Source organism: Chelonia mydas, chromosome 20 (genome assembly GCF_015237465.2).
Source record: "Chelonia mydas isolate rCheMyd1 chromosome 20, rCheMyd1.pri.v2, whole genome shotgun sequence".
In the NCBI taxonomy this organism is placed as follows: domain Eukaryota; kingdom Metazoa; phylum Chordata; order Testudines; family Cheloniidae; genus Chelonia; species Chelonia mydas.
In genome coordinates this window covers 2,568,766-2,593,556 of record NC_051260.2, presented here as the reverse complement: position 1 = coordinate 2,593,556, position 24,791 = coordinate 2,568,766, and the positions used below count along the sequence as shown (strand labels likewise).

At 58.9% G+C, this 24,791-nt stretch overlaps 2 protein-coding genes and 1 long non-coding RNA gene across 8 annotated transcripts in view; 2 read left to right on the top strand and 1 right to left on the bottom strand.

Annotated features, from left to right (window-relative positions):
- The window catches only part of CNPY2 (canopy FGF signaling regulator 2), an 8,178-nt gene extending 5,989 nt beyond the window's left edge, over window positions 1–2,189 (top strand). For 2 of the 4 annotated variants that reach the window (XM_037883726.2, XM_037883723.2), the window contains exon 6: window positions 1,194–2,189. In XM_037883726.2, the coding sequence (XP_037739654.1) occupies window positions 1,194–1,237 (44 nt within the window). In that variant the 3' untranslated portion in view covers window positions 1,238–2,189. Of the gene's footprint in view, window positions 1–313; window positions 1,142–1,193 lie in introns of those variants that run through there. The other 2 variants (XR_006286655.1, XM_043532590.1) reach the window with 2 other exon arrangements.
- The window catches only part of LOC119564287, an 11,372-nt gene extending 1,989 nt beyond the window's left edge, over window positions 1–9,383 (bottom strand). Inside the window, exons 1-2 of the long non-coding RNA XR_005223082.2 lie at window positions 8,965–9,383; window positions 32–159 (exon numbers count right to left, since the gene is read on the bottom strand). This is a non-coding gene — a long non-coding RNA (uncharacterized LOC119564287). The remainder of the gene's footprint in view (window positions 1–31; window positions 160–8,964) is intronic.
- Window positions 7,907–24,791, top strand: CS (citrate synthase). Of its 3 annotated transcripts, none has more exons than XM_037883700.2 (11): window positions 7,907–8,204; window positions 18,720–18,770; window positions 19,073–19,180; window positions 20,074–20,139; window positions 20,241–20,372; window positions 20,554–20,742; window positions 21,599–21,798; window positions 22,473–22,602; window positions 22,694–22,795; window positions 22,909–23,118; window positions 23,504–24,791. In XM_037883700.2, exons 1-11 carry the CDS (start codon window positions 8,163–8,165, stop codon window positions 23,672–23,674), a joined length of 1,401 nt encoding a protein of 466 aa, XP_037739628.1. In that variant the 5' UTR covers window positions 7,907–8,162; the 3' UTR covers window positions 23,675–24,791. The 3 variants fall into 3 exon arrangements, with proteins under 3 accessions (XP_037739628.1, XP_027683054.1, XP_037739627.1); XM_027827253.2 differs by lacking the exon at window positions 7,907–8,204 and adding an exon at window positions 9,570–9,596; XM_037883699.2 differs by lacking the exon at window positions 7,907–8,204 and adding an exon at window positions 17,415–17,962.

Here is a 24,791-nt window from a genome sequence, read left to right as displayed (position 1 = left end):
ACTGCTGGCAGCCAGATCTTTCAGTCCTCACCTGAGCAACAGCCTTGTCCTTGGGCAGCACATCCAGCCGGCCCCTTGACTGCTCTGTGCTTCAGTAAATGGCTGAGAGTCGGAGGTTGGTCTCCTGTGCCCTCCACCTCTAGGAGGGATGATCTGCCTCTGGAAAAATGAACAAGAGTTAAACTCCGGGTCTTAAATTGTTGACCCCATGGCCCCTTTTACAAGCGTCAGGATGTTAACCCGGTGTCCTGGCCCCCTCCCAACTAGGCAATTATTTTCCACTGACCTACCGCTCCGTTTCATTCACATACAGACTGCTGCTTTCCTTTCAAGACCGAGGCCACTGTGTGATACTGTACTGTGTTGAACAGCTGCTACATCCCACCCTAGAGGTGGCTGCATTTCAGTGAGGATGAAATTATCCTCCAGGTAGATTAAGTGCTTTGGTGTGAAAGATGCTAGAAATGCTGTGGTCAACAAAGTGGCTGTGAGCGGGTCTGCGGTGTTTGGAATAATACAGACTGAGGAGCATGTGGGAATCATCTCACACGTTAAAAGGGACAAGGAAGCTGCAGACTTCCCAGGCCATGAGCTGCTAAGCCATTTCGAAAGGGACATGCTTGTGGTAGCTGCTCTCTGTTTCCTACAGTTGGATAGAAATGTTACTGAAGATCTGATTTGGAAACCGAATCAGCTTGAGGACTGGCAGCAAAATACTTAGACTGTAAACTCTGGGGCAGAGCCAGTTGTCTGCAGGTGTAGGAAACTATCACAAAGGGACCTGATCCCTGCTTCCAGGTGCTACCGTAATGTAAATAATACAGGGACATTCAGTGAGATCGAAAGGTACAAATTCCTAGCTGAGAAAAGGAAGTACACACGGCACAGTTAGCTGGTGGAACTCACTGTCACAAGATCTGACTGAGGCCAAAAACAAGATTCCGAAAGGGATTAGACATTTGACATGCTACAGAGACCAGCCAGAGAGAAGTTAGAGCCAGTTCCGTAAGGAACGTGAGCCTTGCTGCTTCACTGCACAAACCAACCTCTAACTCGCGGGGGGTGGGGCAGGGGGGTCAGGAGGAGATTGTCCCACAACTGTCTCCTGCAGGGTTCTTATCCTTTCTCTGGACCTCGGCTCTGATCCAGTCTGGTAAGTCCCTTGTTCTAACGGCTTGTGCTCGTATGCGTAGATCTGTGCGACCATGCCCTGAACATCCCCCACGATGAGCTGTGAAGTGCGAAGGCCCGGATCAAACTGGACATCCCCTGCAGTGGACTCCTCCCCTACCTGCCGGCATTGCCCTGGGAACCTCACTGGGTGTCACCTGGAAACCCCAAACTTCGCCTGGGGAGGAAAGCAGGACAGAAACTTCCTTCAGAGGGAAAGACGTTGTCCTTCTCCTGCCCCTCGGGATCGCTTGATTTTCCATCTGCTTTTAGGCTGTCGATGTTTCCTCCCTCATCCCTTCCCCGAGGAGATGGACCGATGTGCCTGTAGAGTCCTGAGTCTGGATCTGACCCCTCCTCCCCCCGCCCACCTACACTGGTGCTTTTACGTCTTATTTATTTTGGTTGTCTTGGGGTGGGAGTGTCAGCTGATGGGAAGAGGAAAGGGGGCCAGGAACCGGGTTCTGTTCCAGCTCTGAGAGGAGATGCTCTCCGGGGGGCAGAGCCAGGCATGGGCATCAGGACTTCGAGTTGTAGAAGGGCTGGTGGAGTGAGACCTCCCGGGTTTTATTCTGAGCAGCAGTGTGTTCCAGTGGCTACAGTGCAAGAGCTGGAGTCAGGACTCTGGTTCTGGTCTGGCTCTGCCACTGTCTCACCGTGACCTCGGGCAACTCACTTCTCTGTGGCTTTTCTGAAGGGCCCAGGGGAAGGGGACCGCACAGAGACTTCTCCACCATCATCCGTCCAAAGGGGACACTTCCAGCCACCAGCAGCAGGAGCAATGAGTATTGAGCTCAAATGACAGCCGGCGAAGACACGGCCGAGTCGGCGCTCTGCTAGGAACGTCTGCACACGCAGGGTGGAGGGATCCAGTTTTCCAGGGGGAGTCGTGCTACTTTGAAGGGCTTGTTTTTAAATGTCTCAGGTCTGTTTCCTGAGGACCTCTTTCTAGGCTGCAGATTGCTGTGATCTCCGTCGGAGGGCAGTAGAATAAACCTCTGGCCACGCTGCAGTTGGAACTGCTCGCAATGGTCCTGTTTCCCTGTGCAATGAGGGGTAGGGGTGATTAGTCTGAGCAGTGGGTTCTGAAGGGCCCTATGGCGCTTAGTCCATGGGACAGTTTTCAGCACTGTATCCCTGTCCACGCCAGCGGGAAGCTGTTAGCAGCTTCAGCTATCCTGTGGCAGCGTAGCGAATACCGAGGCAAGGGTGGTACCAGTGTTAGGCAATGCCACAGACCAGCGATTTGCTCCCGCTCCAGGCATGGGCGACAGCTGCCATCTTGGGCAACAGCGGGGCTTAAACCAGGGCCCTCCAGAGCCAGAAGCCTCTGCAGCTTGAGCTAAAGAGGCAGGCATGGCAGCTGAGACCCGAATCCTCTGTGCAGTAGGGGACGTCGCACACGCAGGAGTGGCTAAGTCCCAGGGCAAAGGTGCTGGCTGTGTGGAATGTTTCTTAAAGGGGTTGGGGGGGTGCAGGGCTTCTGCAGCTTTACTGGCAATCAGCTGCTTTAGTGGCTGTTAAGTGACACACACACACACACACACACCCCTGGTGCCCAGGCTGAGGAGGGGGTGCCCCGCCACCCCATCCTTGCTGGGGGTGACCGAGTGAAAGCTGCTGCTAATGGGCCCCCAAAGGACCAGCTCTGACCAGGGGCCTGTGATGAACATGGAGGAACTTAGGCACATACGACCTTTCCCTGGCCAGTGGGGCAGATGCCCAGGGTCACGTTCACCAGGGCAGGTAACAAGGGTCCCTTGGTCCAGTTTTCACTGGAAGTGAACATGGCTGAAGCATAAGGAGCTTGGGGTTGGGTTTTTTTGCCTTTGGGACCTACTGCACCAGCCGGACCTTCCGTTTATGCATTGTTCCTGGAGTGGGGGAATGCAGGCCCTGACCCCCCAGTCCCACTTCCTCCCTGTCCCCGCCCCTTTGCTCACTGCTCCAGCTCATGTTGGCGTTAACTTGACCCTCCCCTGCTGGAGGGGCTTGCTGGGCTGACGAGGTGTGTGGGCTCCACAAGGAGTTTAACTACCTCATGTTCCTTGCTGGGCCTCCCCCTTTGTCAGCAACGCACATAAAGGCAATGAGCTTTTCACCGTGGCCAGTGGCTGCCCTGAATCATTTGAAGCAATAGGCTTCTCAATGCTTGGCTGCTCAGTGTGGGGTAATTGCCTGCCAGAGTAGGGGCACCACAAACCCCTTGGGCCCTTGGAAATGACAGGACTCCCAGGGGCACTGCACAGCCCTGTGCTGGCTCAGGGTTGTGGCTGCACCATCAGCCACAATTTGGAGCGGCTCTGAATGGCCTCTGGGCTGGTGCCTTCAGTTCCTGGCTGTTCAGGGAAGGGTTGAGCAAAGGAAAAAGTCCTTCCAGAGGCCAGTCCTGGGAGGAGCTCTCTTGCTATTAACCTTGAACAATAGCCAAGGTTGTCTACGCAGCTGTTGTGCACATTTGCCTGCCTGCCTGCCTGCCTGAGGGTTAGCACTAGATCTGAGCAGCCCCAGCTCGGGTCGCTTTGACCTGCTTGCGGAAGGGGTGGTGGTGTTCAGCAGCTCTGCTCTCCAGAGGTGCTGGCCTGACTCGCACCCGAGCCAAGTGTCTGTCTGCAATCACATCTGGGCATGGAGTGAGGCTCGCCCACCCATGCAGGCTCAGTGACCCTTCCAAGGCTGTTTATGCCCTCATTTCCCCAGAGAGCTTAGCCAGTGCCAGATGCACAGTAGTTTAGCACTTTGCACCCATAAAACAATAGTTTAGTGTTACCATTCAACACCCCAGTTCCCCTGAGAGCCTTTTTCCTCTCTGGACTGACAGCAGGTCGCTATGGTCCCTGAGCAGCTCTCTTCCTTGCTGGTTTGCTGCCGTAGCGTCAGCTGTGATTGTGGGCTCTACCACTTTTCTATGCCTGCTGATGGATGCGGGGGAAGATGACTTCTACCAGCAGCACGTCCAATGCTCCCTGACCTCGCCACAGGGGCCTGCCCCCTGTCTCTTGTCAATGGCTCCTGTCCTGCTGTCTCAACTGCCAAGTTTAAGCAAATATTTGAGACATGAACAAATATTGACCCTTCCACACACCAGAAACGACCCTTTTCCTGAGAGAGCGTGTGACTCGGGAGACAAGGAGTAGGTTGCCGCATGTTTCACGGCAAGGTCATCAGGCCAGGGCACCAGGGTTTGAAAGTCAAGATCAGCTGATGGGAGCTCTGGGCATGGATCTGGTGGCTCTCAGCCAAGGTCCTAATGGGGCAGGTCTCGCTGTCACAGAAACCTTCCCCTGGCTGGCAGAGAGGATAAGGTCTGAATGGGCCATGGGGACTTAACTCTCCCCACCCACCTCCAGCAGTCGGGTCGTTCCAGCCCCCAGCTTGTGTGTGTAGCCTGCCCTTCCTCTGCCCACGGTTCCAAGGTTGCCAATCACCTCCCACTCCAGCAGCCTTTTGCTGAACCTCCCACCCTGCCCCGCTTCCATTGTCTCGTGATCAGTGACCCAAGTTCTTTTTTGGCCTCTCCCCTTTTCAGGAGCTCCTTGCCCAAATACACCAGCAGGCTTTGCCGGCCCAGGATGGACGGAGAAATTCATAGAGAAAACTTCGTAGCTCCAACTATTTAGCCCGCTAATCCAGCAACCCCAGCGCGGCAGGGGGTTCAGCATGTCTTATAGAATGTGCTAGTAGCCGGCACTGAAATCGCCGTCTTGGGGGAACGCAGATCCCCGCCAGCTCGGGGAATTACCCCTCTTATGCAGAGGAGGAAACTGAGGCACAGAGAGACAAACCAGTAGCAAAGGCAACAGCAGAGTTAGGGACAGAAGCTGAGTCCTGGCTCTCTAGACCCCACTCCTGGCTATAAATCCGATCGTGAGAGAGGGCTCAGACTCACATCAGGATCAAGCCCACGCCCCACCCTGCTTTACTCAGTGAGTGCTGGGAAAACCCAGGGCGGGTCCTTATGGAGTCCTAGGGGTTGGAGACCAGATCATCCACAATCTAGGTAGGCCCAGAAAGAGCAGTTGTCCTGTCCCTTTGTCTCCCCAGGCCCTCGGCGTCAGACGCTCTCAGCTGTGGTCAGAGGCCACAATAAAAAGCCTCTGCACAGAAGGGTGCTACAAACATTCCCTGGGGGAGAGGACACTTGGAAGGGTCCTGCTGGAGTGGGAGATCAGTAGGTGGGTGCAGCAGAGGTGAAGTAGCCTTGCAGCAAGTGGAATACCAGACCTGATGGTTTGATCCAGGACAGCAGTGGAGTCCACTGGGCTAGACAGAGGCCAGCAGTCAGATCTGTAACTGCAGGAGACTTAACGATTTATGATACCCCATTTCCCCTCCCCACCAACCCCCTGTCCTGTCATGTGTCTGCCACATGCAGCGTATCAGACCATATGGGCAGTGCCCTTGGTGTCATCTCAGTGCATTGCCCAGCTTAGCACTGAGCCGCAGCGTGCTCACTGGCTGATGCAGACGCTGCTCGGCACCACTAAGGACAATGCACTCAGGAAACCCCAGTCCCAGCTGCATCGGTCCAGGGGAGGAGAATCCCCGAATGACTCCGAGCTCAGGTGAGTTGCTGAAAATCAAGCTGTGATTTTTCCAGCCTCAGATGGGGACTTGCACTTGGGACCCCAGAAATGGGGCTTCGCGCTCTGTTCTCCAGGCAAGCATGTGACTCAGGAGTCATGTGTGCATGGAAAGGAGACCGCTTGGACTCCAGCCTGTTCTCCCAAAGCTGTGCTGGCTCTGAGGGCTGCACCTTTCAGTCCGTAAGCTGGGCACACGTGGCACTGAAGATGCAGGGAGGAACAGGCACCAGTTCCATTTGTAGAGTGGCTGGTATTACCCTGACGTCCTGAGCAGGAAATGCACTGTTGTTGCCTTCCACAGCTGGGGCAGCAGGAGTCTGAGCCGTAAGGACCATATTGATAACTTACCAGAAGCCAGACAAAACTGCGTGCTCCAGAATTAAATGTCTTCAAACTTAGTTCTTTCTCATCTTTGTATCTTGGCTGATTTTCCATTGCAGTTATTCCACTTTATCCAACTCCAGCGGTTACGGGCCAAAGGGCGAATCTTGGCTGCATTTTAGGACTATGTGACACAGCGGGCCTACTCTCATATAAGTCCCTGTTGCTGGGATACGGAGCTAGTGCAGGTCTGACTTTAGCTCCCCAAATATGGGCCTATATTTTTAGAGACAAAGGCTGTGAATTCTGTTTCCCACGCTGCTAGTGATTAACTGGCCACCTTGGAGAGCATTACCTGAAGGTTACTCAGAGGCTGCCTCTAGACAGCATTGTAAGGAGCGTCGTTACCTGTCCTGGTTTTTTTCCAGATTTGGCCTTGATTCAATCAGTGTGCTCCAAGTTTTGCAGGGCATTGGTGGGAGGCGCAGGAGGAAAGGGATTATCCCCAAGTGATGTGAGAAATTCTCTGTCAGAGGGGGTTGAGGCGTGGCGTGATGACATCACCACACAAGGACATCATGTGACACAACATCTTGCATTTTGACACGACAGGCATTTCAGCACCACGATCGAGTGATATCCGCAGGTGCTGCCCCCTGGCATCTCGCTGTGTCTCCCATAATGCTTTGTCACCATATCCTCACATGACGCCATTGTGCGTCTCCGCGCCACAGCGAGGCTCTGAGGGGATGCCGTGTCATTCGCCGTGCCAGAGTGAGGCTTGAGGTGACGCCGTGTCATTCGCCATGCCACAGCGAGGCTCCGAGAGGACGCCGTGTCATTCGCCGTGCCACAGCGAGGCTCTGAGGCGACACCGTGTCATCTGCCGGGCCACAGCGAGGCTCTGAGGCTCCACCTTGATACTTCGTCTTGATGTCGTGATGCCCTGAGGCGATGCCATGTCATTCACTGAGACACGGCCAGGCTCCGAGGCCACGCCGTGCCGTTGGCCGCCCCACGGCCAGGGTGCAAGGCCACGCCATGCCGTTGGCCGCCCTGTGGCCAGGCCCCGAAGCCACGCCGTGCCGTTGGCCGCCCCACGGCCAGGGTGCAAGGCCACGCCATGCCGTTGGCCGCCCCGTGGCCAGGCTCCAAGGCCACGCCGTGCCATTGGCCGCCCCACGGCCAGGGTGCAAGGCCACGCTGTGCCATTGGCCGCCCCGTGGCCAGGCTCCGAGGCCACGTCGCGCCGTTGGCCGCCCCACGGCCAGGCCCCGAGGCCACGCCGCGCCGTTGGCCGCCCCACAGCCAGGCCCCGAGGCCACGCCGCGCCGTTGGCCGCCCCACAGCCAGGCCCCGAGGCCACGCCGTGCCGTTGGCCGCCCCGTGGCCAGGCTCCGAGGCCACGCTGTGCCGTTGGCCACCCCACGGCCAGGCCCCGAAGCCACGCCGCACCGTTGGCCGCCCCACGGCCAGGCTCCGAGGCCACGCCGTGCCGTTGGCCGCCCCGTGGCCAGGCTCCGAGGCCACGCCGTGCCGTTGGCTGCCGCGTGGCCAGGCCCCGAGGCCACGCCGTGCCGTTGGCCGCCCCACAGCCAGGCCATATGACTCAGCCCATTCCGGGCTGAACTGAATATACGTTGCCCCTTCCACCCTCCAGCCTAGCCCGGGTGGGGTGGGGGAGGGGAGGGGGCAAGTCCCATTGGGTTACACTGAGTTTTCAGGCATTTGCTTTGGCCACCTATACCCAGTCCCCTCCCCCCGCCCACCCCCGTGAAGGCCCCGCCCGTCTCGCCACCCCGCCCAATAGCCGAGCGCGGCGCGGCCGCGCGGGGGCGTGGCTATGCTAATGACCTCCCCGCCGGGGCGGCCGCCGTAGCCGCCAGCGCGCTCCACTCTCGCTCCCCCCCACCCCCCACACGCTGTCGCGCTCGCGAGGACCCCTCCTCCCCCCCCCCACCCCGTGGGCGCCGCTCCCTCCTCGGCCTCCTTCTTCAACCTTGGTCCCCGCCGGCCCAGGCCCCCCGCGCCCGGCGGCTGCAGCACCCGGCTCCCCGCCGCGCCCGGACCCCGGCTCCGCTCGCCATGACCTTACTGCGGGCGGCCGCGCGCCTGCTGGGCGCCAAGGTGGGCTCGCGCGCGGGGGGGCCGTGACCTCGGGGGGGGGGCTGTGACAGGCCTTCGGGCGGGGGGGCCCGGAAAGGGGGAGGGGTTGGGCCGCACCCTGAGTTCCCAGGGGCCCCCGCGTGCATGGGAGGGGGGGCTCAGCCATGCTCCAGGCTGCCCCCCCCACGGGGTTTGTGGGTGATTTCCCCCCCCCCCCGGCTGCAGCCACGCACCCCTCCCCCCTGGGGTGTGTCGGGGGGGGGGCCCTGCACACACCGCATGGCCGCTTTGCTGCCCCCATCTCTGGGGAGCCGGCTGGGGGGGGGCCCCACCCCCGAAGGGCTGAGCTCTCCCCTCCCTGCTCCGGCTTTGAGGGGCGTAAAGGGCCATGGAGCCCCCCCGCCCCCCCAAGCTCTGTGCCTCCCCGGGACCGGGCACTGGCCGTGCCAACGGGCTCTGCGCCCCGTCCCCCCCGGCTGGCGCAGCGCCACTGAGGCCGAAGGGCTGACTGGGAGTTCGGGGTCGGGGACCTTAGGGGCTAGGCTGGGCTTTCCAAGGGGCCGTAGGGTGACCGCACATGTAAAAAGTCGGGACGGGGGTGGGGGTAATAGGTGCCTATATAAGAAAAAAGCCCCCCAAAATCGGGACATCTGGTCACACTAGCTCCGTGCAGCCCGGTCGGCCCCAGCGGGGTGTAGGGTCCGTGGGGGGAAGCCGATCTCCACGGGCCCGGTAACTGCTGAGCGACCTGGCCCTGTTGGAAAAGTTCCGTTTCTCGCACCGCATTCGGTGGGGCGCCCGGAAGAGGTGCTAAATGGTACCCGCAGCGTTCCCTGTGAGCCGAACGAAGGCACGAACACTCAGCCGCCGTCTTCTGCGGGCCCGGTCGTGTGCTGGGGTTCCTTGGGCTCCGCAGAAGCGGATCATTGCTCGCGGTAGCGGAGCGGGAGGAAGGCTCTCTGACGGGAGAGGGGCAAGGGGGGTGAGGCAGTATCTGTTATTGGACCAACTTCTGTTGGTGAGAGAGACCAGCTTCTGAGCCGCACGGAGCCCTTCTTCAGGTCAAATTCAGCCAGTGTGACTTGGCCTCCCAGCCAGTTGAGTTTCATCACAATCCACTTGAGCAGCTTATTGAGTAACACTTTTATGTTTGGATTAGTTTGACTTGCTTCCAGCGTTTCGGAGGGTGTTCTGCTTGGCTCCTTCGCGGTGTTTAATCGCTGAGGATCAAAAATGCCAAGCGGGGAGCTGCTTGGGGCCTGGCTGCTGCGGGGGGGTGGGATCGGAAGTTTCGTCTGCACAGCCAGGCAAGTGAGCAGAGGAAGCAGAGCGACCAGTCCTAGAAGGCTAAAATTAGCACATTCTTCAGTCTTTGAAACAAAAGCCAAATGAGCCAAGCTTATGGTGACCGGGGTAAACCCTTCGGCTTTATTCTTCTAATCCTGTCTCTCCTTGGGTCTTGCTTTCAGTTGGTTGCAAAAGGAGGGGGAAATACCGCCTTTGTTAATGTACAGGGGTGTCCCTGCACTCCTTGGGAGTAATTGCACCTTCCTCGCCGCTAATTGTGTTACGTCTGTGTCGGGTGATTTAATGTAATACCTGAATGCTGAGCATGAGAACAGAATATCAAGCGTGATCGGCGTGGGGATGTGACTGGAAAAACGCTGGAAGCAGCAGTTGTATCCAGCTGTTTAAGATGTGGCGTATGTTCATAGTTTCTGTCTACAGGTGCCTGGATTTTGCCCATCTGAGGGCCACATTAACATCATGCCAGGAGACTCTCCGCCCTCCCTGACAGTCACCCATTGCAGCTGCCTGTCTTTAATACAGAGGTGTGACCTCTGGAAGGAAGGCCCAGGCCTGCAGTGCTCCATCTTGATCCAAGTGGCCTGGCTGCATTGCATGCTGGGAGCCATAGTTTTGGGCTCTCTCTCTCTCAAAGATGGAGGAGGCCGCAGTGTAGAAGCCTGGGATACTTTGGCTGCCCTGGCCTACTAAGACCTCAGAGGTGAGGAAAGCAAGAACTTGGATGAGATTTGCTAGCGACCAGTCGTGCGTATCCCACAACGTCAGGCACCAGCAGAAATGGCTCAGGATCTCATTCCTCATTAGCTTGTGTTCTGTGCGGACAACTCCTGTATGGCCTGATTAGGAGCTGGCAGCTTTTAAATGCCAAACAGAATGTGGGAGGGGGAGATAAAAAAAAAACATGTCTGCAGTTGAGTAATTGTTCATAGAATATCAGGGTTGGAAGGGACCTCAGGAGGTTATCTAGTCCGACCCCCTGCTCAAAGCAGGACCAGTCCCCAATTTTTGCCCCAGATCCCTAAATGGCCCCCTCAAGGATTGAACTCACAACCCTGGGTTTAGCAGGCCAATGCTCAAACCACTGAGCTATGACCCCCGTTGTAAAAACCCCACCTGTTCTTGAGCAACTAAACACTTGTAGGCCTGAGACACCTGCCCAGCACCTCCTGGGTCTGAATTTGCTCTGCTTTGCTAACACAGCTTTGTGGCTTTACCCTCCCCGCTCTCCTTCCCCACTTAGGCAAGTCCTTGAATAGTTACATAATTCCTGGAAATTAACCTCTGGGGCAGGTTTGTACTCAGGAGTTGCAGTTTCGCCCAGTGAATAGGACGCTGGGGTGGGAGCCAAGGGCCCTGGCTTTGCCACTGACTTGCTGTGTGACCTTGAGCAAGTCACTTCCCCTTTCAGTGCCTTGGCTTTTTTCCCCTTCCCACCCATATCTGTCTAGATTGTGCTGTAAGAGCCAACAGGCCTCTCAGCACTACAAATAGATCACCCTAACCTTCCCTGGGGAATGTTCTCCGGAGCGTGCCAGGTCCCTCTGTGGCGGTCACCCGAGGAGCTGGAAAGCGGTGAGATAACAGCACTATTTAGCACCCAGGGCTGCACAACTGGGAACTGGGCTCGACCTCTCCACCTGTGAGCTCCTTGGGTCGGAGCGTGCATTGTCATGGCTGGTCCTCATGCGGCCTGGCAATGTGGAAGTCCATTGGGAGGAGGGATGAGACGCTTGGGGGGGAGCGTAGGAGGGGATGAATAAGAGGACTGGGCAGGAGTCAAACTGAAGCTGGGAAAGCTAAGAACCTTGCCAGCTAGCCTGTGGTGTGTGTGAGATCTCTACCCACTGAATTATGCACAGTCAGACCCCCCTGTGGGCCTTCTGACCGTAATCTGATGTTGCCACCTCTCCACCAATCATTCCTCCCCTGGAATTGCAATAGTGGGGTTCCTTCACCAGGAAAAGGTTAAAGTGACACTTGGCAGGCTTGGCTGCTTTAGCCTTGTGATCTCCCATTGGACTGGGAGTGTTGGGCTAAAGGTCAGGCTCTGGAAGAGGAGAGTGGTGTTTCCAACAAGCAATTCAGAGTTACCAGTCCAGGGACTCAAATTCAAAGGCAGCCTCTGACACTTTAAACATCTGTACAAGGAAAGGGGGTGAAAATGAAGCCATGGCCAACAGCGCAATGATCCTTCCTGGGGGTCTGGACTAGGGTAATGACGTGGGGTCAGACTCTATGGGATTGGAGGTCGCAGGACTCCAGCAGGGCTCTGCGAAGAGGTTTGGACCTAAAGCTCCATGGCCTTGGCAGAAGACGTGCGCCCTGCATTAGGAAGGCGGTGCCCTGCCGGAGGGCTGTCTGCAGCTGTTGGGTCGCAGGTTCCAGCTGTGTACTGACACTGTCTGCCATGCTGCCTTATGTAATTTGACCTTGGGATTCCCAGCAGAGCTTGGGATGGAACCCAGGAGTGCCGGCTCCTAGTCCCCTCGCTCTAAACTATGTGGCTTGCCCTGCCATATGCAGACTAGCAACGCGTGGCCAGGCTACGTGCGAGGTGGGCGTACAAAGAACGCTCCTGTGGCCCTAGGAGATGTCCGTCTCCTATCCTTGTTGGGGGAGCAGGCTCTGTTCTAACTGTCCTATTGTACTGTCAGCATTCACACGGAAGGGGACTGAGCTCAGATATACTTACAATTCCTCTTTGCCTTTTAACTGGAACCAGAAACTAATTATCAGTGGTAACCGTAACAGCCCTGAGTGTTTCCTGCTGATGTGATCACTTTAATCCTCTTAGCGAACCACGCCCTGGGCCTGAAAAGACTCCTCTGTAGGCTGCAAGTGGTCCCATTTCACACACCCCACTCTGTCCCTTGCGGCCTTCTACGCCTGCACTATCTCCCTGTCCAGTGACGCTATCAGAGCTTCTGAGATCCACCTGCAACGTGGTTCTTGTTGTGTGGATTTGACTGATGTCCGAGAAACAGCCTGGGCTAGTGGGTAGGGCACCAGACTAGGAGTCTGGAAACCTGAATTCTGTTCCCAACTCAGTCGCTAATCTCTGAAGCACTGTGCTGCTCTGGAACTGTCTGAAACCCTGAATAACGATAAATCCCTTAATTGGAGAGGGTTGGAAACGGGTTTCCCCTCCTGCTTCTCTACCCGTTCCTCTGGGAACCTGCCCCTTGCAGGGTGGACTGACCAAAACAGGCCGCGGACTTGCTTGTTTTACCACTGCCCTGGATTTCCCTGCTTAACTCCTCGGACGGTGACGGCTGCTGCCCTGTCCTTTCGTTGCCCTGCTGCGCTGATGGATTGCTCCATACAATGCGCAGCCCTGCAGCTGCTGCTTGCTCCAGGTGTGTCATCCCCTGTGCCCATCCTGGGGAGGAGCGAGGAGTGGGCTGGTCCATTCAGGTCTTGGCGTCTCGGCAGCGACTGCCCACAAAGGAGGTCAGTCGGAGTGCGTCGTGCCGCGGGCTAAGTCTTAGCAATAAAGCAGCCTCTGGGTGGAGGCCTTTGGGGGTGGGGGGGATGCTGGACGTGGGGGAGTTGGCCCAGAACACTTTCCTATTCGGCTAATTCTGGCTCCCCCATAATGAGAGACATCTGTGACTCTTTCGGCTTCTTGTGCCGCTCAGCTGGTTGGAAAGAGAACTAGGAAACCGGTGCAAAGCTCAGTGCCATTAGCTGCTGTGGTTGACGGCGAGAACGGAGTTTCATTCCTAGTTCAATCTGGGTTTTGTGGGTCTGTCGCTTTGTGCCATCTGCTCAGCTCACACAGCCTTTGCAGCAGGGCTCTGAAACTGCCGAATCTTCCCAGCCAGCAGGACCGAGCAGGGCGAAAAATGAGTCACTTCATAGCTCTGCCAGCGCCATCCCTCAGGGACCTTGTGTGTGTCACAGAATCCACTCTGGTGTGGGGGGGACCGAGTCACAGCACGTGGGGACGCAGGTCTGTCCCATCAAACTGCAGCATGGCTGAGTAGCTGGGCCAACGGCAGCAGCTGACCCAGAGTAGGAGGCAGCTTTGTCTAATTGCTAAAGCAGGGCATTGAGTCAGAGCCAAGCTTCTATTCCCTGCTCTGCCCTGACTGGAAATGTGACTTCAGACCAGGCCCTTCCTGGCTGTGATGTGGGTGGATATTACACCCCCCCCCCCCCCCCCCCCCCCATCCTGAGAGCCCCGGGATGGAGCTAGCTGCAAGCTGTTTAAAACCAGCTGTGCCAATGTGGTGTGCCCCCCACTCCGGTGGCTTGAGCCCAAGGGTCACCCTCCCGCTTTCTTGCTGGAGGAGACACCCAAGGAGGAAGCTGTCTCCAGGCTAACATTGTGCTTGACACTGGCGTGGCCTGTGGTGTATCTGCAGTGCAAGACTTTGCACTATGCCTGGCGGGTGAATCACTGACGGGGACCTGTTCCGGGCCAGCAGGGAGGGCTGGGCTCAGACTGGGACGTGGCTCTTTGTCCCAGTGTTCACCAACAACTGCACAACACTGGATGGAGGGAAGCCGGCGGCTGCCCCCTCTCTGGCTGTTTGCGTTTGATCCTCAGGTGAGATTGCAGGGCCCTCCGGACCTCTTGCCCCGCCAGTGTTGACAGGGCCGGATGGCAGCCCTCTCCCAAGGCTAAACACGCTTGCGTTCGTGCTGAGCTGGGGTCGTGTCTGTTGGGCTGTTTTGCAAGGCCAAGCGTAGGCTGGGTGTGAGGGACGATATCTGGAGTTCCCTGGGGCTGCCGGTGGAACCATCCACTCCTTAGCGTGGAGCACAGCCGGGGTTGGTCTTGCTGCGGGGACTGAACGAGATGTAAACCCAAGAGGCCCCGAGCACGGCACAAAGGGGCGACTAGCGTAGCCTGCAGATGCGTCCAATCTCCTGGCTTTGTGACCCCCTGCAAAGCTTGTCAGTTCCAGCCTCTTGGTGTGTTTCAGTGGGTCGCCTTTCAGGCTGAGCTAGACCAGCGCAGAGCCTCGATCCTTTAAATAAAAGCACCTGTTTGCATAAGAGGGTGAGCTCCGGGCTAGGAGCCAGACTCCAGGCTCTGTTCCCCACACTGCCGCGTCACCTCTGCGTCAGTCACCCCGTCTGTAAGGAGAGAGAGCGCACTCGACGGCTGTTGTAAGGTTAGACGTGAGGATGGTGTTGCTACGAACGTCGTCAAGGAGAGAAGTTGGAGATTGCTTCTCATAGCGAAGGGAATATCTGGGGCACGGCTGCTTCTATGCACCCGCTGTCTGCAAATATAACCCGTACCAGCTCCCTTGTGCATAGGTCAGAGCGCCTCCGGGTCCGGGGCGGGATGTTTGCTGCTTCCATACACCCTGTGCGGCCTGTTCTGGGACCCACGCCACTGGTTTGAAAGCATTTTCGGTTTGCTCAGAACAACCTCCCTGAACTTGGGCATCTGATCTGGGACCAGCTGCTCCCATTCCAAGAGGAAACCAGGCTAAGTTATTCCACCTGAGTTCTCCTGTTCAGCCAGTAGATCGGAGCAGCCCGGTGGGAATACTGCCACGTCTCGGTGTTGTGTCCCTCTTGGCAACTCGCAGTAGTCTGGCGTCAGACCCTTCTGGTCCGCTCTGACAGCGGCTGGATATTGAGTCCTGGGTTTCTAGATACTAACTGGCCAAAAGTGATTCCTCCTTTGGGCAGCCGAGTTAAGAGCTGCCTCCATCCAAGCTGAGGTTTGCTTCTTGGTCTCCCCGCAATGTGGGTGCAGATAGATTGGCGCAGAAGGAGATAAGCGATACCGGTTGCCCCCTCCCCTCACCACCACTTGGGTTGTACTGACAGACCTACCCTGGTGGAAAAGCAGCATGTTAGGCCAGGCCTAACCTGTCTACAGTGGGGAGAGGAGACGGGCACAGAGTGAAACTTGCAGCTTCCATCCTCCCTCTCCATTTACAGCCCAGCGGAGGCTGGACTCTCTGTACCTCTCCCCGCCTAGAGCAGTGGTACTCAAACTTCAGTGCCCCACAACCCCCTTCGGACAGCAAACATCACTACATGACGTGGGGGGGGCCCTCGGGCTTTGGCTTCAGCCCCGGGCCCCAGCAAGTCTAATGCTGGCCCTGGTGACCCCATTATAATGCAGTCGTGACCCGCTTTGGGGTCCTGACCCACGTTTTGGGACCCGCTGGCCTAGAGCCTAGGGTGACTTGACCCACCACATGGTCTCAATATCTGCTTTAGCATTGGGTCTCTGGAAGTGTCCCAAAGCGCTGCTTATCTTCCCTGGTGTTCTCTTGGACCTGGAGCAGATAAGCTCCTGAGGCAGGTTCCCACCCTCTCTTGCCTTGGAGAGGACAAACCTTGGTCCCATCTGTTCTGAACGGTCAGCATAAGCCCCTGCCTGCTGCTCTGAACTTGTTTCGGGAATGGCTGATTTGTCCGCCCCCCATGTTGCAAAGCATCTCCCGGTGCTCGGTCTGGGGCTGGGAGAGGTTAATGCTTGGGCTGGGAGACGTCCACAGAATGTGTGACTCCCTAAGGGGCACTCACGGGCCCAGGGCAGTCTCTTTCACATGCAGGAACTGCTGGGCTGGCTACAAGGGAAAACATGCTAGACTAGTTAGGCGGGGAAAATGCCACTTCTCCCGTGCAGGCCAGCTATGAGGCCTGGCTTCCTGGGCTCAGAAGCCGTCCCCGGACACTCCGCACCAGAGCAGGAGCGTTGAGTCCAGGCAACAAGACTGGAGCTTCTGAAAGCTCTGCCCTAGGAGTTACTGTGGGGCAGGAGCTCGCGATCCGTGGTCCCTTCTGGTCTTGGAATCGAGGACTCCGACCTGGCTCCTCCTGGGAATTTACCTTCCACCTCCCTGGATCCCAGGTGGTTCCAGTTTTCCATATTGTTACTCTCACCGCTGTGTGAAAGTTCCTGTGCGCTGTGACCCAGCTGCTGTTTTCCACCCCAGAAGTGGCTCCCTCTTAGGGCAAGTCTACCCTAAAACGCCGCATCGGCGCAGCTGTAGACACTCTACGCCGACAGGCGAGGGCTCGGTAGCTATGGCAATAGGAGAAGCTCTCCTGCCGACCTAGTGCTGGCTACACGGGGCGGGGGGTACGTCGGTATAGTGACATTGCTCGGGGTGTGGATCCCCGCCCCGAGTGACGAAGTTACACGTCTGTAGCGTAGACCAGATCTAAGTGGCTGCTGATGTTATCCCAGTGTCACTTTCTAAAGCCCTTGGCCCCGTTCACACACAAGGCGCGACATGCATGTCGCGATGTTTGCATAGCTGGGATTATTCCACTGTTCCCTGCAGCTAAACAGATTCCCTGACTAGCTGCTCCTGGCGGTTTTCCTTGCGCTGCTTGAGGCGAGCAGGATGTTCCAAGCCATTGAAGGAGGGAACAGCAGAAGCCGTCCTGAGCAGCATCCCAAACTAGCCCACTGTGTACTGAACAAATAACCAGGGTTTGTTTTTTGTTTTTTTCCCAGCCGCTTGCGCCGAGAACAAAGCTTGTGCCAGGATTTTGGCATTGCCTGGCCAACTCGAAACGCTCTTGCTTGTGCGGGTGCTGCACTGAAGTTCTGGATTTGCAACAAGAACTCTGACTCCAGCAGCAGCCCCAAGCTCACGGGAGCAGGCAGCAAACCTGTCTGCTTAGCGCTTCCCGGATGAGTGTGAAGTGAACATTTTGTCAGTGAAAGCGGCCTGGCCCTTCTGGGAGAAGAGCTGGATTCTCCAGCTGAGCTGGGTCTAAGAACCAACCCTCTGAATCGAGTGGAACAAAGGCCCTGATTGACTTTCTGTCAGCGGGTCTCTGCCTTCAAACTGCAAGTCACTTCTGGAAAACCTGCTGTGGGGGAGATCCCAGAGAAAAGGGCTCCTCCTTCCCTAGGCATGCTCTCCCCATAGCTGCAGCACAAACCCATGGCTGTATAGCCCCGTGGCTGGGTCTGCACAGCTTCGTACCAAGTGCTGCAGGCGCGTGGAAGGCACAACTGGGTTGCGTCCATGGCTAGGCATGTTCCTCCGTCATGTACAGTGGGAGATACCCATTAACTGTGACGGAGCCCCACTCGGTCCCCAACTCCTGGCTCAGCAAGAATCTGCGTAGGAAAGTGGCTGAAAACTGCCCCTTTCTCTCCCCCCTCGGCCCCCCCGAAGGGAGGGGCGTTACTAGTGACTCAGTGTGCTAGAATAAGTGAAGGAACCTGCATCTCATTAGCCAGCTCCTGAACGTAACTAGCCTTGTGTTGGGGGCCACTTTGTGTCATTTAAAGGCAGCATTTCAGTCCCTGAGTGATGTGCTCCGAGGGTAAACGGCAGCTTCCGGAAAGATTTTAATTTTTCTCCATAAGCATGTGTCCGCATTTTACTAAACCCAGGCGATGTTCTGCTAACTGGTCCCTACATGGGCAATGGGCAGCCCTGATCTCTGGTGCTCAGCTGTTACCCTGCAGTGTTGAAGGGCCCAGCCGGTCTCTCTCTCCCTGCTCCGATTGCTCCGGATGCAGCCTGCAGGTATTCAGGGCTGCTCACCCAGCAGGATTGGCTGGTTCTGAACCCGTGTGGTGCCCTCCCCCCACCCATGCCTACGCCAAGCCAGGAGTGACTCATGCTGCTCTCTCAGGGACCTGAGGGAGTGCAGCTGTAACTGACAGCAATGATCCCGCTCCCTCCCCTGCCAGCTCTTGCCAAGCATTGTGCGGATGCTGCTGACGCACTCCTGGGGGTGTGGTGAGGGCATGCCCGTAACGGGAGCGTGGTGGATTCATTCACTCGCTCCAGATGGAGCGAGAGGTGGAAGCGGCTTTCCTGGTGTGTGATCCGTACAAAGCAAAACGAAATGCCCCGTTTCCTCCTGGCCTGGCGTCGCTGATCCAGAGAGGAGGCGGTGGAATTTAAATGTGTTTTCTTTGCCCGGTGCACCCGCCTCCTGGACAAACTGCTCTGGCTCCAGTAACTCCCTGACTGGAGCTCTGCTTCCACATTCCCACTCTGACTCCGGCTCTTCCTTGGCTCCCAATCAGTGACCTGCTCAGAGCTGAGCTTTCTGATTCTCCTGCTTGCAGCAGAGAGTGCAGAGGGAAATATTGGGATGGCGGGGGGGGGGGCGTGGGGGGGGATGGAGCCATGAGGACACCCTGGTATGATTGTTTCCCTGCTGGTGTCAGCCAGGTGATATTGACCTGCCTGGCGCAACACTGATGTAGGCTGTGGGTCTGACGCTCCATGTCACTGCCAGGCTAACGCATAAGAGGCCTCTCTCTCTCTGCAGAATGCACCATGTATATTCTTCGCTGCCCGACACGCCAGCTCTACTTCCACGGTAAGTAGAGACCTCTGCCTCTCGCCTCGGGGGGTGCACGTCTGGGGAGAACTGTCCTTGGCTTCTCCAGTTCAGCGGCTGCAGCGCTGCTCACGTCCTCGCCCCAGAGGGAAACCATCCCAGAGCCGCAGTTCAAATCCCGTCGCTTACAGGTCGCTGTCTGGCCTCCTTTGGAGGGATTTCTGTGCAACACAAACCAGAGATCCTAACCGGCTCCGAGGTGCCAGGGTTAGCGATGCTCAGCTCCGCCATGGCGTAGTGCTGCCCTCACCAGCTTTCTTGCTTCTCCCCCCAACCGCCAGAACCTGAAGGACGTCCTTTCCAACTTGGTTCCCAAGGAGCAGTCAAGAATCAAGAGCTTCAGGCAACAATACGGCAACACGGTCATCGGGCAAGTCACTGTGGAGATGGTGAGTGTGGCTGGCACAGGCCGGCGCTGGCGGGATGGCTCATGCAGTGCCAGCTCAGTTGGGGCTGGCGCTGGGCGGTGTGGGCACCTCCTTGATCTCGCTCCCCATCAAGGGAGTGACCTATACCCACAAACCCCTGCGTCAGGCTGCCAGCCTCGCCCGGTGTCGCCCCCTCCCTACCTCGCTGGGTCAGTTCTGCAGGCTCCCTTTCTTCCTGGATGGGCCCCCGGGGTGTGTAATCTGGTGCTCCGCCCTGGCAGCGGCCAGTCGCTGCTGCTTCGAAGCAGTGTGGAAGACTCCTTGGTTCGCACTGCTCTGGGCTGGGCACTCTCTCCTGCCCATCGCTTGGTGCCTGGAAATGGAGGCGCCCTTGGCAAGCACAGTGTGAGATGGGAGTTACCCAGGCACGGTGTGGACATAGGGACCGTGGTTGCCCAGAGGCCTCCCCTGGTTCATAGGGCACAGTCTGGCGGCACCGCAGAGGTGGCTGGGGCTGTTGCACCAGCACAGCTGGGCCTTTAGCTCGGGCAGGAGACGCTTGGGGCGTTTAGCTCCAACCATCGGGGCTGCCGGAGACCCCGCCAGGCTGTTCAGAGCAGCCCTGGGATCCGTGTGAAGCAGAGTGAGCTGTCCAGCAGCGTTTCTGCCAGCAGCCTCCCACCGGGCCGGTGCCCAGGCCAGCAGGGGAGCGGGGCTGAGGGGAGAACAGAGCCCCGGCTTCAGGCAGCCGACTGGGTGAAATCAGCGCTGGTGCCGAGAGGGGCTGCTCTGCTCCCCGGCAGCGGGGAGCAAACTCCGGCCATTAGCGCCAGGTTAAAGGTGGCCTGGCTGCGGGAGAGGGAGCGTTGCTCCGCTGAACCCCGCTAACTGCCTCCTGGCTCTGTCCCTTCCAGATCTACGGCGGGATGAGAGGCATGAAGGGGCTAATATACGAAACCTCTGTCCTGGACCCCGATGAGGTAAGGCCTTCACCGCCCCCCCCCCCCCCCCCCCCCCCGCCACCCCCACAGGCCGCCCCCTGTCCTCGGAGACTGATTCCCTTCTCCACCCTTCTCTCCAGGGCATCCGCTTCCGCGGGTACAGCATCCCCGAGTGCCAGAAGCTGCTGCCCAAAGCCCCGGGAGGGGAGGAACCCCTGCCTGAGGGCCTCTTCTGGCTGCTGCTTACCGGAGACATCCCCACTGCAGAACAGGTGAGGTGGGGGGCTCTGGCCGTGGCTTTGGGGTCCGTGACTTAAGCCCCAAACTCTCGAGGCCTCGCCAGTGCTGCTGCAGCCTGTTCTCTGCGCCACGCCTGGCCTGGCCCGGCAACCCCTCTGTGCTGCGCCAGGCGGCGGATCCCCGGCTAACCCCGTGGCGCGTTTCCTCCCGCAGGTGAGCTGGGTCTCCCAAGAGTGGGCCAAGCGGGCGGCTCTGCCCTCCCACGTGGTGACCATGCTGGACAACTTCCCCACCAACCTGCACCCCATGTCCCAGCTCAGCGCCGCCATCACGGCCCTCAACAGCGAGAGCAACTTCGCCCGGGCCTACTCCGAGGGCATCAGCCGGGCCAAGTACTGGGAGGTAGGGGGCTAGGCCAGGCCCAGCTGGGCTCCCTGCTGCCCACGTTTGGGCCACAGAGAGCGTCCAGGCTGCAGTTCCCAGGGTGGCGTCTGGCCTGCAGCCGGCGAGAGCCAACCTCCCGACACCAGTGGCTGGAAGCTCGAGGGGCGGCGTGGGTGGGTCTGGGGCCAGGGCACAGCGGGCTGTGCCGCTGACTCCCTCTGGGGCCTTGCCCGAGTTAGTTTCCCCTCTGCCTCAGTTTGCCCACCTGTACAATGGGGCTAGTGCTGGGCTGGAGGATGGAGCGACGTTTGCACAGGGCCGGCTGCACTTGTCCCTGTAAGGCAGCCGAGCTGGTTTCCTCTCGGCCCAACCCCCACCCCATGGCATCCGAGCCGAGAGTCTCTGGCTGTGTACCGGTGTACTGGCTGGCCTGTCTGGGCGGGTGAGTCTCCTACTCCCTGTAATTCCCATGGCTGCTCCTTCTCACTGCCCTCCAGCAGCTGTCCCTGCCCTTTACCATCCGTCCGAACTACCCAATTTCCCCTGCACCTGGCACGGTTGGCACCTCCCCTCCCCCGCCTATGGCTGGGTGAAGCGATCTGCTCGCCCAGGGTGGCGCCGTCAGGGGCCTGGCTCTCCATTTCCTGCTCAGAGCACTGGGACGTGTCGGGATTTACAAAGGTGCGATTTTAAACCCCCAGCTATAGACACGGGCTGCCACGTCACTGAAATGCAGCCACCTCTGGGGTGGGACAAGGCAGCCTTCAAACAGCAAACCCTGCGCTGAGCCGGGACAGCGCGCGTGGCTGTGAACGGCCCAAGGACGCTGCGCCGCTGGGCTCAGTGAGCAGCCCGCCTTCTCCCCTCCCTGCAGTTCATCTACGAGGACGCCATGGACCTGATCGCCAAGCTGCCTTGCATCGCCGCCAAGATCTACCGCAACCTGTACCGCGAGGGCAGCAGCATCGGGGCCATCGACCCCAGCCTGGACTGGTCCCATAACTTCACCAACATGCTGGGCTACACCGACCCCCAGTTCATCGAGCTCATGCGGCTCTACCTCACCATCCACAGGTGAGACCCGTCCGGGGGGCTGCGGCTGGGAGCGAGACTGGCGCGGCGGACGCTGCGTGGGGACGCCCTGGAGAGAGGCAGGAGCGTCCCCGCGTGGGAGGAGGAGGCCAAACTCCAGAGCCCTGCAAACAACGCAGAGGGGAGCCCCTGCCCGGCTCAGCAGAGCTCGGACGGGCCAGGCTCCAAGCAGGCAGGGGTTGAACTGGGGTGGGGCTCTGAAGGCTGCAACTGCTTTCCAGGGGGGCTGGATCCAGCCTCTCCATCCCACAGCAAACCCCCCCTCCCCCCCCGAGAACAGCCGCTACCGGGCCGGAGCTCTGGCCCAGGGATCCCTCCCCCACGGAGGGGGCAGGGTGTCAGCGCACTGGGCGCGCAGGGGCTGTGCCAGGCAGTTTGGGCCCCTCTGAGCCACCATCCCTGCTAGCGTCTCTGCCCAGCTTGGCACAGAGAGGCAGGGTCTGGAGACGGGTGTTCCTTAGAGCAGAAGGGGCCGGGTCAGGGAAGCAGCCGTCCCCACTGACCATGGCTCAGAGCCACCTGCACTGTCCTAGGGCCGCTGCTGCCCCCTGCTGGTTGGGAAGTTGGATCTGCTCAGTGGGCCGGGTGGGCTGGCAGCCCCCCGGGTCAGGCAGTAGGTCGGCTGCTGCCCTCTGCTAACGGTCTCCTATCTGCAGCGATCACGAGGGCGGGAACGTCAGCGCCCACACCAGCCACCTCGTGGGCAGCGCCCTCTCCGACCCATACCTCGCTTTTGCTGCAGCCATGAACGGCCTGGCTGGGCCGCTGCACGGCCTCGCCAATCAGGTAGGGGTCGCATCGGCTGGGGGCGGGAAAGGGAGAGGGGCACACGGTCCCGGCCTTATCCCCGTGCCCTCTCTCTCGGCGTGTCTCGCAGGAGGTCCTGGGGTGGCTGACGAACCTGCAGAAGGAGCTGGGCCCGGACGTGTCTGACGAGAAGCTGCGAGATTTCATCTGGAACACGCTGAACTCCGGCCGGGTGAGTCCCCCTGGGCTGCGGGAGCAGTGCTGAGTCTGGGTGGCTGCCCGCACTGGGAACGTGGGTCAGGGCCCCCCCAGTCAGTCTCACCCCAGGCCCTCCTGTCGCTGCAGGTGGTCCCTGGCTATGGCCATGCCGTGCTGAGGAAGACGGACCCCCGCTACACCTGCCAGAGGGAGTTCGCCCTCAAGCACCTCCCCAAGGACCCCATGTTCAAACTAGTGGCGCAGCTCTACAAGATTGTCCCCAACGTGCTCCTGGAGCAGGGCAAGGCCAAGAACCCCTGGCCCAATGTGGACGCGCACAGCGGGGTGCTGCTCCAGGTAAGGCGCTGGCCTGGGGGCTGCTAGTGGGGGACGGGACTCCCCACCAAGCCGGGTCTGGCTGGGCACCCCGCCCAGAGCCCTGCTCTGACCCGGCCCCTCCAGCACGCCCTCCCCGGGCTCCACAGCCGAGACTCTGAGCCCCCCGTGGCATGGTGTCCGGGCTGAACTTCCTGCTCCTCCCCAGACACAGCCTGGCACTGGGGCTCTGACCGCCCAGGACCCACCAGCTCTGCTCCTGCCGGGCTCAGCCACTCAGAGGGCAGCCCTGCCCCCCTGGCCATCACTCCCCAGGGACCACATCCCCCGAGCATCTCCCAGGCCCAGAGGCTGGGCTGCTCGGCACTGGCCTGAACACCCTGCTCCGCTCCTCTCCCCTCTGCAGTATTACGGCATGAAGGAGATGAAGTACTACACCGTGCTGTTCGGCATCTCGCGGGCCCTGGGCGTCCTGGCCCAGCTCGTCTGGAGCCGGGCGCTCGGCTTCCCGCTGGAGAGACCCAAGTCCATGAGCACGGACGGCGTCATGCAGCTCGTGGGCGTCAAATCGGGTTAAAGAAAGGGATGGGGGGAGGGGGAGCCCGCGCTTGCCAGTTGTCCGGGGCCGTTTAAAGAGACAGTACACCTTTTCCCTTCCAAGGGCCTCGGCCAGACACTAGAATTAAACCTTTCTCTGAGGCGCTGACCGTAAGTTTCAGGTTATTTATGGTGTAAATTTAAGATTAAAACAATCAGCCCCCTTCCCATCCCCTCTCCCCCCACCGCCATTAGCGGCTCCTCTGTTAAACTCCGGATCCAACCAGAGCCCAGCAGCTCCCCTGGGAACCCCCGCCCCCCGGCACGGGTTGGAGACCCGCATGGCTTTCTAGGCCAGCCCGCGCTATTCCCCGGCCAGGAGAGGAGAGTCCTTTCCCAATCATGTTGCACCATACTGAGCGCTGCCTTGTCCGTGGCGCAGACGAGCTCCTAGGCCCAGATCAAACCAGCTTCCTTCTGCTTGCTTAGTCCCTGACCCAGGGCCAGCTGTGGGGTGTGGGGTTGGCATGTGAATGCTTGAATCACTTCCTTTACCTTTGGTCCTCCTCCTCCTCCTACCACCTTGAGTCTTGGGCCCAAATCTGCAGGCTCCATCTGGGGCATCTCTGGACTTTTCCTCCTCCAAGGGGCGGGGGCAGGGGCATCCTTGATGTACACTGGGGGTTGGATCCTGCCGCACTGGCATTGCTGGCTGAGACTGTCTCCTTGCTCCTAGCAGGGGGCAGGTCTTCCCGTGAGCCCCACGGCTGCCTAGGGGGAGAGTGGGGCAGGGGAAAGGCTTCCCTGGGAAAGTCTGCGAGTGGGTTTCCCTCTGGGTTGCGTCCATGCCAGGGCCGTGGGGCTTAGCCTGGCCAAGCGAGGACGTGATTTTCTGAGCAGCCATCAGTAGCCATGGGGCAGTGTTGCTAGCCACCTTCTTTTGAGCAGTTGCAGTGCAAAAGTGAACCTGGCTCCTGTCCTTTCTCCCGAGGAAGGACGCGATACACTCCTCCCCTGCCCCAGTTCTCTGTGTGTTTTGTGTGAATTCTCGTGTCCCCTAACCGCCCCCAGGGCGCTGGGTGGGCTCCGGCCGTGGCCTGGCGCGGCCTGCGGGTGGCTCTGTACAAAATGCAAAATAAATGTTTTTATTACCAAAA